The sequence below is a fragment of the Camelus bactrianus genome, chromosome 18, assembly GCF_048773025.1.
Source record: "Camelus bactrianus isolate YW-2024 breed Bactrian camel chromosome 18, ASM4877302v1, whole genome shotgun sequence".
NCBI lineage: Eukaryota > Metazoa > Chordata > Mammalia > Artiodactyla > Camelidae > Camelus > Camelus bactrianus.
The window spans coordinates 25,902,388-25,919,895 of record NC_133556.1 but is presented as its reverse complement, the minus strand read 5'-3'; the positions used below and the strand labels follow the sequence as shown (position 1 = coordinate 25,919,895).

The 17,508-nt window shown below is 44.6% G+C and overlaps 1 protein-coding gene across 2 annotated transcripts in view; it reads right to left on the bottom strand.

Annotated features, from left to right (window-relative positions):
* The window catches only part of ADCY9 (adenylate cyclase 9), a 109,401-nt gene extending 92,111 nt beyond the window's left edge, over positions 1-17,290 (bottom strand). Inside the window, exons 1-2 of one of the 2 annotated variants that reach the window (XM_074346398.1) lie at positions 16,588-17,290; positions 14,636-16,376 (exon numbers count right to left, since the gene is read on the bottom strand). In XM_074346398.1, the coding sequence (XP_074202499.1) occupies positions 14,636-16,328 (1,693 nt within the window). In that variant the 5' untranslated portion in view covers positions 16,329-16,376; positions 16,588-17,290. The remainder of the gene's footprint in view (positions 1-14,635; positions 16,377-16,587) is intronic. The other variant, XM_074346397.1, reaches the window with a different exon arrangement.
* Between the last annotated feature and the right edge of the window lie 218 nt (positions 17,291-17,508).

The following is a 17,508-nucleotide window of genomic DNA, read 5'->3' as shown; positions in this document are numbered from 1 at the left end:
ACTAGCGCTCCCACCTGTGTGCTCCCTGCTGTGGAGGCGAGTGGTACCATCAACTGCATGGGCCAGTGCTGATGGAACAATTTGGAGGTGGGTAGGGGAGCAGGGCGAGAACCAACATTTGCTAAACACCAACCATGTGCCGAGAGTCTTATGTGCACCATCCTATTTGATCCTAGCCAGAACCCCTCAGGTCAGGAGACACACTTCCCTAAAGAGAAAACCAATGCACAGACGACCATTTATTAAGTAACTACGTGCTGACTACTTGGAAAACTAAGACATTGAGAACCCACACTCCTAAGAATTGAATCTTCCTTAATTTTTACTCTCAGAGAACAGCCTTACTAAACCAGACGGCCGATGCCTCCTTGGTAGACTTGGCAAACACAGGAACGGAACCTGCAGCGTGAGGAGCAAAGCGCAGATAAGTAACTTGGGAGACGCCCTGGCCTGCACTGGGCGCCTGGCATGTGGCCGAGCCCTTCAGGAAGAACGGACCTTCTTAAGCAACAAACAACAACAGACTAGCACTACTGAAGGCCAGACTACTAAATCTGGGGGATGCAAATCCAGGTATATCTTTGGTTTATACCAAAGACAAGAACAAGACCTGTTGGTCCTTGACAGTGTATTAAAGGATGCGCCAACGCACCATTTCCATACAAGCAGCTATTCTCACCAGATGTTTCTTGGGAAAGTCTGCAAGGCAGTTTCCCAAAACTCTGGTAAATTTCAACACCAATCAACACTTCCCTAATGTAATATTCACATTTTAGCTTTATAATATAACCAGTTATAGAATTAATTGTCAATGAATTCTAACTAAGTTCATCCTCAGTTATAGAATCTAATCTCTAATTCCCATTTTCTATTTCTACATACTCAAAAGAAGCCTGCATCGGTCTTGTGGAAAACATGCTCCGTTTACTGAGACACAGATTTGATTCAAATTTCCCTTTCTCCTCCCCTTTAAAAATAGACTAAAAATAACTGTCATAACAACTTACTCATCCTGAACTCAGTACCTAGCAACTTATTCAGAATATAGCTGACAACCAAAAAACTGCACAGAGGCAGAACTCTTCGTCCTTTTAATCAAACTGTACTCTGCAGGGTTAATGAGCTTGGTTATTTGGGGTTTTTTTTCATGGAATAAAGTGAAAACCAGGAGCAAAGCTGTTACAGGAACACATACTGATAGCAAGAGAGCAAGCAGAAAAATTATTCTAAAACATAAGAATCAAAAAAATACAGAGAAATCTCAGCTTATTTAAAAGTAAAGCAAAAATTCCTATTTTTATAGGCAAACTGCTATATCAGTAAAAGCCAAATAACAGGTAATAAAAATAACTGAGTCAACAAGAAAATTCCATTTTATTTGTCATCTTTCTCTTTTATGAAGGTAAAAAAGAGTTTTATACGTTTCAGAAATATAAAGCCAGATGTTCAAAATGGTTAAAACAGGAAAATGTCTGATTGACTAAAGGGGAAAGTCCTCAGCCCCTTCAGAAAACTTGACAAATACAGGAAGACTTACGGTGATTGATATTTACATCTAACAACCTATCAAGTGAGGCTGGTTTCAAAGCCAACCCTATGCTACTCCTAAAGCTGTCTATCAGGGAACTGGCTGGGGGAAAGGGAAAGGAGCAGAGAATTTAGTATTTAATCAAACTACATCAAGCTTAGAAAAGAGGACAGCTATTGCAAAAGAAAAAAAAAAGCTACACTGAGTTTGAGAAATGCTTACATTAAAGTACAATTCAGTATTAAATCTCACTTAATCGTATCTTTAAGGGAAACTAAAAACCCTACTGAAAATGAAATGGCTAAATTTCAGTCAAGCTATAGTATTAAATAATAAGTGTTTTATTATTTCAATTTATTTTCAATCAGCTGGACTGCTGATCTCAAAAAAAAAAAAGAATCACTTTTTCATCAGCTGATGAATGGATAAGCAAAATGTGGTCTAGCCATACAATGGAATATTATGCAACATAAAAGGGATGAAGTACTGACACCTGCCAACGAGAATGTACCTTGAAAACAATATGCTCAGGGAAAGAAGTCATACACAAAAGGCTGCAAACTGTATGATTCCATGTGTATGAAATGTCCAGAATGGGCAAGTCCATTGAGACAGAAAGTAGATTAATGGTTGCCAGGGGCTGGGAGGTTTAGGAGGAAATGGGGAGTGAGTGCTTAATGGGTACATAGGTTCGTTTTGGGGTGATTCAAATGTTCTAAAATTGATTGTGGTGATAGCTGCACATATCTGTGAATATACTAAAAATCACTAAATTGCATACTTTTTAGATGAGTGAATTCTATGGTGTGGTATGTGAATTATATGTCAAAAAAGAGCTGTTATTTAAAAAAGAAAAGAAAAGCTTAAAAATCATCCACTCTGACAACCTCATTCGTATTCCTTGTTCAGGAAAGTTCCACACACCATAAGCAATGTTGTTGACAGAAGCAGAAACCTTAGTGCAAACTGGAACACCTCCAGGGGAGTCTATGGAATTGGAAATTTAATAGCTACTAAATAAAGTAACATCATGACTAGAGCTATGAAAGCAAGTATTTCCATTTGCACTTCAATGGCAGAGGGACAAAGTTGATATCTTAGAATCATCAGCTCTGAAGGCGTTCATAAATCACAATTTCTTTCAGGAGCCACAAAGAACACAGAGTTAATTAAGTTTTTCCAGCTGAGAAAGTCACTATGAAATGTGTGTTAGAGCCCAGAAAAGACCTTTGAAATGTTTTGTTTGCATGGTAGTTCTAAAAGTTTTTAACCTCCTGCAATGACTGACACACTGAGTCAGTCACTTTAGTCAGTAGAAAACATATGACTCCAACAAGCTGTGAATAACAGTTTCTCTAAGGGAAGCTACAGTTTCACAAGTTGGGCCTTTGTGGAGGTGAAATTCTCTCTCAGGTTGGATGACATATGTGCCCAGTGTCAACACCCTTTCAGAACAAAGAAGAGTGTTTTTCCTTTTCACTTTGTTTCTCCAGCCATGCAAATCACAGAAAATGTGAGCTGCTTTGCTATTTGCAAGAAAGGATAAGAAAACCATTCCAATCTTTTATAATTCCTTTATAATTAAATCCAAGAGTTTCCTTTTATCACTGGTGACCTCTAACTTCTAATAAAGAAGTTTAAGGTAGACACTTTCCAGGTGTGTTAATCTGGGGGATACTAAACTATACAGTAAACACAGAGGACCCTGGCACACTAAATACACAGTCAGCAGACCTAGGAACCCACCATCAGGAGCAAGTGAGTCTTTTATTACTGGAGTAATCTGCAAGAACATTATGAATCCAATATTTGCTCTGTTCTACTAGCAAAAAACTTGCCAACACAAGTGAAATTCATTTTTTTGGCAACTAATCTTCCAATCTCTCTCCAAAATAATGTTCAACAGGAATCGAACCACATTTTTAATTTAATCACTTCACATTTTCTTCCAGCCATTTCAAAAGTACTTCTCAAACTTTCAAATCAGATGGGGTTCCTCTAATGATACCTTACTTTATATACTAAATGTGATCCCCAAAAACCATGTGTAAATATATTTCTGTAACTCAATCTTATTTACTTATATTTAAAGGAAGAAAAGAATCCTTTAGAACGTTAAGTATCTCACACATGTCCCACAACTTAGTTTCTGTAAATCTGAGTTTCCATATGCTAAATTTATCTAAATGAGGATTCACAGTTTAAACAAATGGATGGAGAAATCACTTCTTCGTATTAAGAACACATACTATGTTCCAATCATAGAAGTTCAGCTATTCTTAGGGAATGGGGGGAGGGGGGAGGAATTTAAAGCACATCTGGTTCAAACTCTACCTTTTACAAACATGAGGAAACTGAAAACCAGAGAGATTAAATTATTTTCCCAAAAGTGCTGAACTAGTTTGTGGAGAAAATATCTTAAGTTGAAAAGCTAATCTACTGAACAAATTTATTTTTTTGTTTAGAATAATAAGATAATTCTATAAAAGTACTCTTCTTTCAGAAACATCCCTCTTACCTGCTTTTAGACAGCTCATTCACAAAACAAAAATTAATAGTAATGACCATAAAAAGCATTTTTCTCATGGGGAAAAGAACCCATTTATGAAGTTGCAGAATGCAATGTAATCCACACTTTGAATGTGAACACTTAATAAGGCAAAACTAACTAAATTAATATGCAATAGTCTCTTTCACTTAAAATATCAAAGCCTTAATGGGATATTGTATGTTGATATCCATTAACAAGAAAATCAATCACCTTCATGTGGTTTTTCTTCCTCTCTACAAACTACATGGTAAAAAACCAAAGTTAGTATTTCCCACACAATTCAAACACAAATACAAATGATCCAAAAGCTGCTTTCAGTAGTACATTTTTCTTTGGAAGGAAAAAAAATGAACAGAATGTAATAGCATTACATAAAAATCCTGGAAATTATGCAAAGATTTTGCTGGAGCTTTGCCCAAAAAAGGGTATGCTGGCTCTCTGTGTGCATAAATGATCATCAAATAAGAACTGTAGGGAGCTACAGTGTTATTAAAGGTAAATATACTTCTTGAAATCTCCATTTTAAAAAGCTAAAAAATGACTGCCTGAACTAAGCCGTTCAATCCCACATTTCCTGGGTCCTAAATAAACATCTGGGTTTCAATCATCTGAGTCTCTGCCTGATAGTTCTCCCCGGCACCCAGGGGCCCAGTTCACGTTCCCAGTCACCTTCCCACCCCCTTCCTTAGGTCCTTTAAAGACGCCACCCGTAGCCGCTAATAAACCACTCAACACTCATCCGTTCCTCAAAAACCGGTTGTCGCCTTCTCAGCCTTCTGGTTTGTTCCATGTCTGGGGCACAGTTTCGCACACATGTGGAATGTGTGGAGTTATAATCTTCCTTTCTTTGTGCAGGTCACACATATTATTGAGCATCTGCTATACGCCAGGCTGTGTTTCCGGTGCTTGGAATACAGCAGTAAATAAAACATGCGAAAATTCCTGCTCTCAAGACACATTCAACTGGGATGGAGACAGATCATAAACAAAGTAAGTGAGTCAAATGCACGTTGCGCAGGATGGAAAGGAGAATGGCAGGGCAGTCATTCCAGGAACCACTATTCAGAACAAGATTCCTGTGAAGGGAATTCCTGGAGTTGGGCTTTCTGGAAACTTCCACAGCTGTCCTGGGGGGTAGGATTTGCTGGGCTGGGGCTACTCTCCAATTTGCCAACAGGTAACTTACACTTGGGTCTAGGATGTCTTTCATTTTATTGTTCTTTACCTTCATTTACCAACATTCACAGGTACGGGTCCCTCAACAAGCATTAGAGGGAAGATACCAGAGACAAATCCTGTGTGGCTCTGTAATTGTCAATCATAGGAATGTAAATTAAAGCTTCCGGAGAGCTTCAAGACCCACGAACCATTTCTCCCGCAGTGCTATTTCTTCATATAAACATGCATATACTACTAATTTTCTTTTCAAAAATAAGAGGGTAAACTTTAGCTCAGTCTCTCTGAATGAACACATCAGCCAAACAGAATTAATGAGATTTTAATATCTATAATTTCTCTACTCCTTCAAAATGTTACTAAATGAGTAAAAAAGCTACCAAACACTGCCAGTTTGTATGAAAAGGACTCAGAGGCCAACTCGAAAGGGCTCCCATGGACCCAAGATGGGACCATTTGAGCATCAAAAAAAAAAAAAAAAAGGTATCTTTAATGGAGTGAAATACACCAAACAAGCTAAAATCCAACAGTTCACACTGATTCTTGAAAAAAAGTCATTGGTCACCTTCAAAGGATGTTAGGAAATCAACTCAGCCTGAAAGCTGGTAAATAACGGGAAATAACAAGCAAATAAAACAAAAACTTCTAAACATACACAGGTTCCCAAGATTCTAAGATTTCACAATGGTTGAGATAACAATGTGCCTGAAAACACTTTGTGAACAGGAAAGAGCTAAACAAAGAAAGGTATAGTTATTTTTCTGTTGTTGCTGCTGCTAAGAAAATTGTCCCCACTTTCGTTAACACTAGCTAGTAAATCTAATCTCTACTGAGAGCGCCAAGGACTTTTCTAAGTACTTAATATTATTTTCTCCATTAATCCTCACAACAATTCTATGAAGCAGATGTTTCTAACAACTAGTGTTCTCTAGTACAGTCCCTTGGGATTGAATACAGGCCCCACCACTTAGTAGCTGCTTCTAGCTGTGTGACCATTGCTAGTACTTAACCTCTCTGTGCTTCAGTTCCCTCACCTATAAATGGAGATGACAAGTGTCCCTACCTCCCAGCCCTATTTGTAATAAGACCAATAAGTCTAGAGTGTATCTGATTAATGTCTCTTTTCCCTTCCAGGTTGTAGACTCCAAGAGGGCAGAGGGCTCTATCTCCAGAACCTAGTCCAAAGAGTAGAAACTTACTTGATATTTATTGAATAAATAAATGAGTTTACAGCAGAATACAACAGAGCTGATTAACTGCTCTAGTTCAAACCTCATCCAATATCTCCAGAGTTCCAAAGCTAAAGATTTTCCCGTAACTCCTCAACTGTCAAGGGTCACATCATCTTAAGTACCTCTAAGCTCTGGGGAACCAGAAGCGGCCCAAGAACAATACTGCCTAAACTCCCTAGAGTTTTCAGTAAAGAAGCTGCCAAACTTGGCAGCTACAATTTACCCAGGGCAAGTTACTGATGTTCTGTATTTTGGACACTTGCCCTTTTTAATTTGAGAAACTGACACAATCACAGTCCCTGGTGTTTTCTGGGTTTCAGTCCCAAATTATACAAGACATGCACCAAACAGAGTTCAGGGGGAAAAAAACCACTCTCAAGTGCAGTACAAAATGTGACTCACCCAGGCGATAGAGCTGGTTATTATCTACCAAACGCCTGTTGGAGTCAACTCACTATGCTAATAAGTGTTTTACTTGAACTGTCATCTCAGTTGAGTCTCCCAATAACCCTCTGATAGAGGTACTGTCATTCCTATATATTGGAGAGTACCCACCAGCTTGCCCAAGATTCCACAGTTCAGAACTGAACCGAATCCAAACTTACAGGACACCAGAATCCATGCGCCAGACCACTGCACTATTCTGCCAAAGGGGGAGACCTGCAAAACCAAACTGAACAACCAAGTTGACAGTCTTCCTCCTGACCCTTGAACCCCAGCAGCAGAGATCTGGCAGAATCACAAAGGATTTTTTGAGAAAAAGGAAATGTATGAACTCAAGTCCCTTGCAACTTCCACAGTAAATGTCGTATGTCTAACCTAGTCCAGTCTGCATTGTCCCATCCACATGAGAACACGTGTTTAGGTAGTAGCTGCAAAACCGTCACTCTTCCTCTCTTGTCACTTAGGGAACCAGTTCTCAGACTGTGGTGCACAGACTCGCAAGGGTCTCCCAGACTTCTGTAGGGCATGTGTGAGGTCAAAACAATTTTCATACCAACACTAAGACATGATTTGCCTTTCTCAGCCTTGACATTGGCAATGACAGTGCAAAAGCAACCGTGGATAAAGCTGCCGGTGCCTGACTATGCATCAGGGGGTGGTACCCAACTGTGCTGGTCATCAGCAAGTTCTGTACCACTCTGCACTTGCAGAAGGGAAAAACAGTCCTTTTCACTTTAGAATGTTGTCTGATGAAGCAATAAAAATGAACAATTGGGTTAAACCTTGAGTGCTTGTCTAAAGTTCTGTGGGACACGATGGGAACACACCTACAGTGTGAAACAGTTGCCACAAAAAGCATCTGCACACCTGTTTGGGCTGCAAGCCGAACTAACTGCCTTTTTGATGGAACATCGTTTATACGTGACCCACAGACAAAACTGTGGTCTCTCAGACTTTTGCGCATCTTGTAGTCTGTTCCTGAAAAATGAGCGAAATGAGTCTGTCACTTTCAGGAAAACAACTGAGAGTATTTGTTGCCAGTGATGAAATTCAAACCTTCAATTAAAAAACAGAACTTCGGAAAACTTCTATCTGCCACTGTGAAGCTCGCACCTTCCCTATGTTTAAAGACTTGGCTTATACCAGCATCTGGAAGATCTGCACAACTGAAGGAACCATTATTTTCCAAATGACCGATGCATGATATTACCAAGTTACACCTGGGTAAAGGTTCATTCAAAAATCCAGTGGGGTTTAAACAGCATACAAAAAAACTGATCAGTAGGATTTCAGGTTCCATATTGCAACTAACCCTTAAAAAACTGCCACTTGTTGAGTGCTGGTGCAGTATCAAAGAAAAATATCCACAGTTTTCTAAAAAGGCTATTAAAGTGCTCCTCTACTTTCCAACTATATTATCTCTGTAGAGCTAGATTTTCTACACATTCTTCAACATACTGCAACAGACTGAATACCAAAGCAGTGAAGAAAATCTAGCTGACAGACTTAAAAATGGTTAATATGGTAAAAATTTTGTTACATGTATTTTACCACAATTTTTGAAAATCCAGCAGTTTTTGATTAATCCAGACATAAAAGAGATGTGCAGAAATGTAAAACATGCTACTCTTCCCACCAAATTTCTTTGCTTATCAAGAGTTATTTTTTTAAGTAGTTATTTTTATAAAAATATGTTATTTATATTAACAGTGATGGGCACAACAGGTCTATTGTTATTTTGAAATGAATTAAGAAAAGATTTCTTTAAATGTCTCAACTGTTTTTCCCATTTCTAATACAGTAAATATAAGTAGATAACGTACATGAACAAAAGCTCTTTAGTTTCCCCAGTAATTTCTAGGGATGTACAGGGTCCGAAGGCCAAGAAGTTCGAGAACCACTGGCTTGTGCAAAGGCTCAGAAGCCAGTCAGAGCTGTTCCTGATCATCCCAGCCCTGGAATTCTACCCTCTTCTCAAGTCTGTTCTTGTCCCCTGCTCCCACCCTCGGGGTCAGAGCCGTCACCACCACCACCAGCCTCTGAAGGCTTGACCTTCTGGCCTATTCTGAGGGAATGAGCCTCTCCCCTTGCTTCAGCAGAACACGCTGGGCATTTTCTTACAAGTACAGCATAAGCAAATGCTGGCGAAAATAATAAAAAAACTGATTTATAAGAGCAAGCAATTTTTACAAAGTACAGTTTCCTTCGCCAAAGCTGACCCAAGTTAAGCCACCGGTTGGCCTGGTGAGCAAACTGTCACGGCTTCTCCAGCCTCCCTAGGGGAAGGCCACCCCGGCCCCGGTCTACCTGTCTGTCTGCAGTAGCCCTGGCCAGCCTGTTTAAAAAACTCTCACCTCGTTATAAAATTCCCTCCAAGGATGCTAATTCCTACTGGGAAAGAGGTCTTTAGGTGTCTCATGTGCAAAGTACAGATGATGATGCCAAGAGCCACATGGATGAAGAACTATGTGGTATCAGGGGCTCCCTACTACAAGCAGGACAGCAGACCTGCAGGATCTCGTGATTAATGACCATACATACTCTTACAATATCGAAATACCAAGACTGAAATCACCAAGAAAGATAAAAATTTAGGCACATGTGCACACATGACAGAAAATTCAATGTGTTCTTTTTTTTTTTTAGGATTATTATTTCCGGGGGGAGGGTATAGCTCAAATGGTAGAAGGCATGCTTAGCGTGCATGAGGTCCTGGGTTCAATCCCCAGCACCTCCTCTAAAAAAATAAATTACCTACACCCAAAATAAAAAAAATTTTTTTAATTTAAATTAAAAAAAAAAAAAAAAGGATTGTTACTCCATAGCAAAGTATACAGGCAACACTGATCAGTAGGCAGAAACATAGTTGTTATCTGAACCAGGCTGGCGGGTAGACAAGAACCCCTGAAATTTCTTTATTCTATTTGCTTGTTTTTAATTTTTTCCCCTTCTTAGTTGTTCTACCTGAAAAGATCACCCTCCTTCCTTCTTCATTCCACCAGCAATTCAGCAAACCATATCCTAACTTTCTTTGCCAAAGGCCGATTCAACTCAAAAGCTGGTCCTCAGAATTAACAGCTGTGTGCTCCTTCTGGAAGCTGTATAATTTGTTCTGAAGGAGCCTGAATAAACTGTCATCAGGGGCTGCCTGAGCACCGACTCCACAGCTGTTTGTCATCTCCCATCCCAGATGTCAGGCCAAATTTTCTGCCTCATCTTATCTCTGCCCCTTGCTATCCGAGAGGCTGTTTCAACATGCACAAGAAAGTCCGCTCAAGAATGCAGGTGAGCGTGGAAGTTCTCTTCAACATGACTTAAGAGGGGACACTGAGCGGTCAGCTATGGGCAAGCAAACAGTGGCAAAGGTGACAAGCTTAGCGGGGGACAAGCTATCCAAGCTGCCGGGTGAAGCCAGGGGTGCACCTGAACAAGCAAACTGCACCCCAAACTAGTACTCAGTCAGGGCTCCTAGCTGGCAGCTGGCAGGGAACCAGGGAGCCCAGACTTCCAGTTTGGGACAGCTGCTGGCCAAGGATGAACAGCCGAGTGTCTCCATCCACTGTGTTTGAGGAGTGGTCCAAGACAGGGGCTAGACAGGGACTCTTCCAAGTGCCACCTCTCAGCACATGGTGAAGCGCTCAGTCACTGAGGTGGCCAGCTGGTGACCCTCTCTCCCAATGCACACAAACAGAGCTTGCCCTGAGCTGCTCTGCAAGCCGAAAAGCCTGGTTTGGGGGGAAAGTCTTGTTTTGCTTCTGCAGCTGACAATGTGACAGCCCCCAATACTCCCTTTCACAAACACAGGAGTGCTGGTGTGGATTTGGGGTAGCTAAGCACCTTTGTTTTATCTTCCTGGTATTTAAGAGGGGAAAATTAGATGTCTGTAGGTATTTTCCAAGAGTTTAACTTCCCCTGTGACTCTACCTATGAAAGGAAAAATCAACATTCTAGACAAAAGCCCTCACCTTTTTTGCTTGTAGCCCAAGGCAAGAACAGAACAGCCAGTACCCTCCTGGCCTGGTAGTTCATCCCAAATGGTGCAGAAGGACCCTCTTCCTATCACTCAAATCAGGCTATTCCTCCCTAGTCTTTAATGATAATTGCCCCTCACTTTTCCGATCACTTCCAAAATCCTAGTCCTATGCTGACAATTCTTTCAACCTTCTCTCTCAGTGACTGGCTGGCCACCTTATCTAAAATTTCAAACACACACACATTCCACATCCTCCGTCCTGCTTTGTTTTCTCCTTAGAACATAACACAAAACAAACTCTATATTTTGTTTACTGTCTAACTCTCTCATTAGAACAGAAGCACCATGAGGGCAGAAATTGTCTGTTTTGTTCACCGTTACATCTCCAGCTCCTAGAAATGTGCCCAACACAAAATAAATTATTTGTTGAATGAATGAACAAACAAGCCAAGGGTTCCTGGCCTATTTTGTATTCTACAAGTTGATCCTGCATTTTCCACTCACACCATAGACACTTCAAAGGCCTCTCACTCACCCCTGACTCCAAACTGTGTCCCCAGGTCAATTCCAGAAACCTGCAAAGCCATCTCCTGTTCAATCAAGCCCCTCCCCCAGTCATCTGCTTAGATCTGGCTATATGTCCAATCCAGTTGATCTTACCATTGCTCACATCTGTCCCATCTTCCCCACCGCCACTGTTGTTACCTTGGTCCAGGCCACCATCACCCCTGCCTGGATTTCCTGAAACAGCTCACTAATCTCCAGTCTCATACCCTTCCAACCCACGTTCCCTAGAACTTAAAGAGGAAACTTTCTAAAACTGCTAATCACATCACCTAAGCTGCCTGCTTAAAAGTCCATCAGTGGCTCCCCCTTACCTACAGGATCGAATCCAAACTCTTCCCTGTGTGACCACAGCCCTCCGTGTCCTGGTGAACTACTTAAACTGCCCAGCCCACCAAGAAACGTAACCCCAAGCCTTTGCCCACGCTTTCATCACTGCACTGAATGTTCTATCTCCCTGGAGAGCCACTGCTCGATCTCAAGATCCCCCTCAGGGACATGCACCTCTCTACAGCATTCCTGACTCTCTACTCAATGACCTCAGCGACCCTGAGCTCACCCAGGTCAGGAACCTTCACGACTTCACCTGCGCATCCACATGGCCAGGCCCCATCAGAGCACAACAAAGATGTCTGGGGAGTGAGTGAACGTGCAGAAATAAAATCCACTTTCCACAAAGTCTGTTAAGACAAATCAGAAGAGCAGCTTCCTTTCACACTGCCAGGCGAGTTCTGGAATCCTCAGGCTACTGTACAACGTCCCTTTCTACAGAGTCCTCGACTGGGTATTTTTCACCCCTTATCAGAAAAGCAGATGAGAGGAAAAGCTAATACCCAACAGTGCACAGAGAAAACGTCTGCCACAAACCCAGAGAAGGGCTGAAAGGAATCTTACGTATACAACCTGAACCCCTCTGTATGAAAAGGGTCTTCAAAAACTGTGCTATCATCTCAATTTAGCATATTTGTACAGTGTCAGGAAAACTGAACTGTACAATTTCAAAAAAGGTCAGGAAGTTGTGGAGACATCCTCTATTACTAGAGTCCCATCCACAGAGGTTTTCAAAATGAGCTGAATAAAGCAAAAATCATCACCTCAGGGAAACTGTTAAAGGAGAGAATACCATAAAAAAAAAATCACTGGTTTAGCTAAGCCTTCTGTCTTTCCCTATCTCTGAAGACTTTTCCTTATAAATATATAGTGTACATAAATTTAAAGAAAAAGTTAACTTACTAAATTTACAGTATGTGAGTTAAAAAAAATCAGCAAACCTATTCCAGCATTTTTTGGTCAGTACCTTTGAGACCTTTGATATACAGGTTGAAAATAAAATTACACAGAAATTAACAAAAATGGGTATTGCCAAAGAGTCAAAGACTTGGCAAATTCCAGACATGCTTAATGATTCCATCTGTTTTTATTTTTGAAATTCAAGTAATATACTGTTCAAAGTACCACTTACAAAATCGCTATCATTGTCACACTTAATCTAATATAGTACAGCCCAGTTCCATTCTCTGGAATCTATCCCATAATCCCTGAGGACAGAGCCTACAACACCCAGATCCTAAAGATGCCAAAATGTCGAGCAGGGATTAGATCTGCACCCCATTCCCCTGGAACCTTCAGACTCCAGGGCAGGAGCCACCCTCCTACAGAGGAAGACGCGTGTCACGGCAGAATCTCTCAAGTGAACTGCAAAGTATAGTTCCTGATCTCATCAACGTAGCACTGAAAGCACTCTACAGAGAGGAAACTAGCAGGTGAAAATATTTTTCTCCTATACCTGCAAAATCTTCAACTATTAGTAAATTCTTCAACTACTAGCAAAATTAATAAAACAAAGAAAAATCAGGAGAAGGATAAATTTGTTATTACCAGGTAAGAAGTAAGTAAATGACATGGGGAACTGATCACAAGGAGAGAAAGTATCAACTGAACATACAGGACTGTGTCCAGGCTGACAGCCCACAGAGGCCCTCAAACTCAACCACTTACCGTGGCTGATTTATACCCTCACTTTTCCATCTCTGATTCAAGCCGTTACTTCTCTTTCTGACGATTCCCTTCCCTGGAGCTTTTCATTGTGTGATTACGCAGTGTGGGGGCACCACAGAACACAATACAGCTTTAAAAATGTTGACTTTTTAAAAATCAATGTTATTCTCTACACACTTCCAAAAAAGGTGTTTCCCTCAATGTGGAAGATTTTAGTAAAATATAATGCTTTTTAAAAAAGGAAAGGGAGAAGATGTTAGTTATTTAGAATTCATAACTTTTGGTCCCACTTACTTAGACATTACTTCCCAGACCTCAGATTTTTGGTCCTATGTGAAAATAAAAAATAAAACAAAAGGAGAAGCTCAGTGTAAACATCAAGAATAGCAGTAAGGAGCTTAAGACAGGGACAAGGGGCCAGACACAAATCTTAGGGGATGGGGGTAAGGGGGTCTAAACACTGTTCTGGGGACATTTTTCACTTTCAAACTGCCTCATCCTTTAAGAAGTTCAAAATTTTAAAATGCTGAGGTCTATCAGGTAAGACAAAGACCATGATAAGAAAGCATCATTAAATAAATGAAAGCTGAAAATGCAAACATTTTTTAAAAAGAGATCGAGGGGAAAGGCAGTGTGCACTTAGAGTACCTAATTCAATCTAATTCTCAAGAGTCCTGCGGGGCTGAGCCGACTTCCTTATCCCAGCAAAGTGAGGCCTAGAGAGGAGAAAGGTTTTATTCTTCACATTTTGGGGAAAAGGCATAGAAAACAATGTTTCAGTGGGGCTCAAGGGTGACCAAATGGACTGCAAAGGCAATTTCTTATGGTGCTTCGAAGTTTTAACTACTGACAGGCTCCGATCCCCTTACATTCATCAGACCTGCCCCCAGAATATTAGAAACGTTAAGAGCCGACTGGCAGGATACACCTTCTCAAAGTTCTCCTTTCTTCTAAAGGTCTCATCTAGGTCAGCACTGTCACGGTGTGAACAGGTCTGTGATATCTGACTCAGTGGAGGAAAAGTCCCACTGGCCCTCGGGTGCCCCCGTGGTAAGGTGTCCGAGACAACCGATCTGCCTCCAGATACTGACACTGGAAAGAGACTGTTTTGTTTTTCCAACACAAACAGGACTGGGGAGGGAGATGACGAGGCAAAGATATGCACATACCTTTCAACTGGTCAGCAACCACACTCTGGCCGAGACGCTCAGTAACTTTCCCATCTTCCATTTCGTACCGGTCATCTAGGTATTTTGCAGTGGCCTCGGAAATGTGAACCTTGCCAGCCACTCCCAGCTGCTCCATGAGATTGGCCAGGTTTACATCATTGGACCACACATCAAATTTAAACCTCCTCATGCCCAAGATGCCACACAAGACGGTCCCCGTGTGAACCCCAACACGCATGTTCACCATCTCTTTCTTCTCCTGGCAGAACTGCTCGATGGCTCTTATCATGCCCAAGCCCATTTCGATGCAGCAGTAGGCATGGTCGGCCCGGGGTTCTGGACACCCAGCCACACAGTAGTAGCAGTCTCCCAGGGTACTGATTTTCTCACATTTGGTCTCCTCACACAACTGGTCGAAGCGGCCAAACAGATCGTTGAGGAGACCCACCAGGGCATGGGCGGACTTGTTGGCACTCATCTTGGTGAAGCCCACGATATCTGCGAATAAAATACTGACTTCTTCGATCTGCTGCATCTTAAACGGGCGGAACGCAATGGGGGCTTTCTGTATGGAAGACTTTTTCTTCCTGTTCTTGGGGCTGGAGGTGGCGTGCCTTTTAACAGAATTCTCGCTCTCCTCGTCCCCCTGTTTCATCAAGTCATCAGCTATAATTCTTGGCATCACAGAATGAATCATCCTCTCTTTCAGGGCTTTTTCCACTTCCAGATCCTTCCCGTGCATGATGGACTGTCCCACCTTGAGGAAGGTGCTCCTGGATCTCACCTGTGACATGATGAACAGGTGGATCCCGATGGCGTGAACACAGACATGGAGTAGGGCTCGGCTCAGCAGCTCCCACTGTGGGGCCCCCGCTCCAGGCCAGGGGAAGCAGTCTTCGTCTCGGAAATGATACCCAAAGGTCTCAAAAAGAACAGAATAGGCCACTCCCAAAATCAAGCTCAAATACAAAGGTAAGTGCATGACGGTGTAGAGCAAAAAGAGCACTTCAATGCACATGGAAAAGCTCCCCACTTGAGATAAGCAAGTGTCTGCCGACTTGGCTGCAGGAGTATGATTGGAGCTGTCAACTCGTCCTGAGAGAGGCGTCAAGACCTGAAACTGGGCAGCCAGGGTCAGGGCAAACACCAGGAGAGTGAGAACCAGCGAGGTCCACACATAATGCCGGGCATACAGCTTGGTGAAGGTAAACAGAAAAAAGCCCACACACACCACGAGGAAGCACAGAGCAGGGGCTACCATGACAATCAATTTGGATCTCATATATACCCCAAAATAGATGCTCCAGAGAAGGCAGGCGAAGCCGATGTAGAACAGCGCATACCGGAAGCGACGCTGGGTTTGCGGGAAGCAGCGCTCCATGCAAGCCTCCTCCAGGTTCACAGAGTCAAACTTGGGGTCCCACCACCGGCTGGAGGCCCTCTCGAACAGCTGGGGCAGCTTCTTCTGCCTGCGCAGGCGGCCTCCGGCTCCCATTCTCCTGGGGATCCCTCCTGAGTCCCCGGAGCTGCTACAGCTGGAGGAGATGCTGTACTTGCAATGTTTGGGGTGGCTGTTGGAGGACAGTTGCTTGGGGTTGATTTTGACCCTCACGCTGTTGCTGTCTCCGCTGGAGTCACAACTCACCTCGGTGCTGTGGTGCTGCAGCAGCTGCTGGTGGGGCGGGGAAGCCATGTTGCCGAGCGCTCGGAACCCTCCCCGGCTGGCCGGGGTCACCGGGACCTGTCAGCGAGACGACCAGTTACACTGGGATCCGTTCCCACACAAGTAAGAACACCTGAAGGCCACGAGCTCTACCGATTCCCTAAGCAGGGGCCCCGGCGGTCTACTGGGGAAGGCACCATATGCTCACAACAACTGTGGGTAATGTCTGAGCGCCACTCTACCGTCGTTCCCCGCGCCCCGAGGCTGACCGCAGACACTGGGGCCAGACCTGGAACACCCGGGGGTCCGGAGCGGTGGCCGCCCCCGAGCCCGTCCAGCGCCGCCCGAGCCCCCGGTGCGTTTCCTCGGGGCGCACTCGCCTGCTCCGCCGCCGGCTCCGAGGAAAGTCCAGCCGAGCCCTCTCACGCCGCGGGCCGCTCTCGCAAACACAGCTCTCCCGGCGGCGGCGGCGGGCCCCTCATGCTGCGCAGAGAGCGGCGCCTCCGCCGCGTCAAGGCCGGTGGCCGGACCCCCGGCCCCCGCCCCGCACTCCGCGCCCTCGAGCTCGGCGGCCCCGCGGGCGGCGGCGGCGGGCGAGCGGCGAGGCCCGGCGCCCGGTGCGAGTTTGCGGAGCCCGCGGCGCTGTGGCCGCCCCCGTCGGCGCGGCCCGTCTAGCGGAGCCTGACCCGGCCGCGCCGCCCCTCCCGGCCTCCGGGGCCGACCCAGCGGGCGAGGATGCCCCGGGCCCCGGAGCCGTCAGGCGCCGAGCGCAGGGCGCGGCGGGCGCGGGCCCCTCAGCCGGCTGCCCGTGCGCGGCGCTGCCGCAGAGTCCGCTCCCGCGACGCCGACCCGGGACGCCCGCCCACGCCCGGGGCGGCCTCCCGAGCTAGAGATGCCGCCGCGGCCGCGGCCGCCGCCGAGCCCCGCGCTGCCGCTGCCTCATGTCGGAAGAGCCGCCGCCGCCGCCACCATCTCCGGCCCCCTCCCCCTCCCGCTGTCACTGACAGACTCGCGCCCGCGCCGCCCCTCGCCCCGCCGCAGCGCGCACGCGCCGCACGCGCACGCCGCCGCCGGGCTCCGGGCGCGCGCACGGTGCGCGCGCCGGGACGGCCGGGCTGCGGGACGGGGGCGGGCTGCGCGCTGAGGCCCCGCCCTCCACCCTCCACTCCGCCCTCTGCCCGGGGCCGTGCCGCGCCCAAGCAGCAGGCTG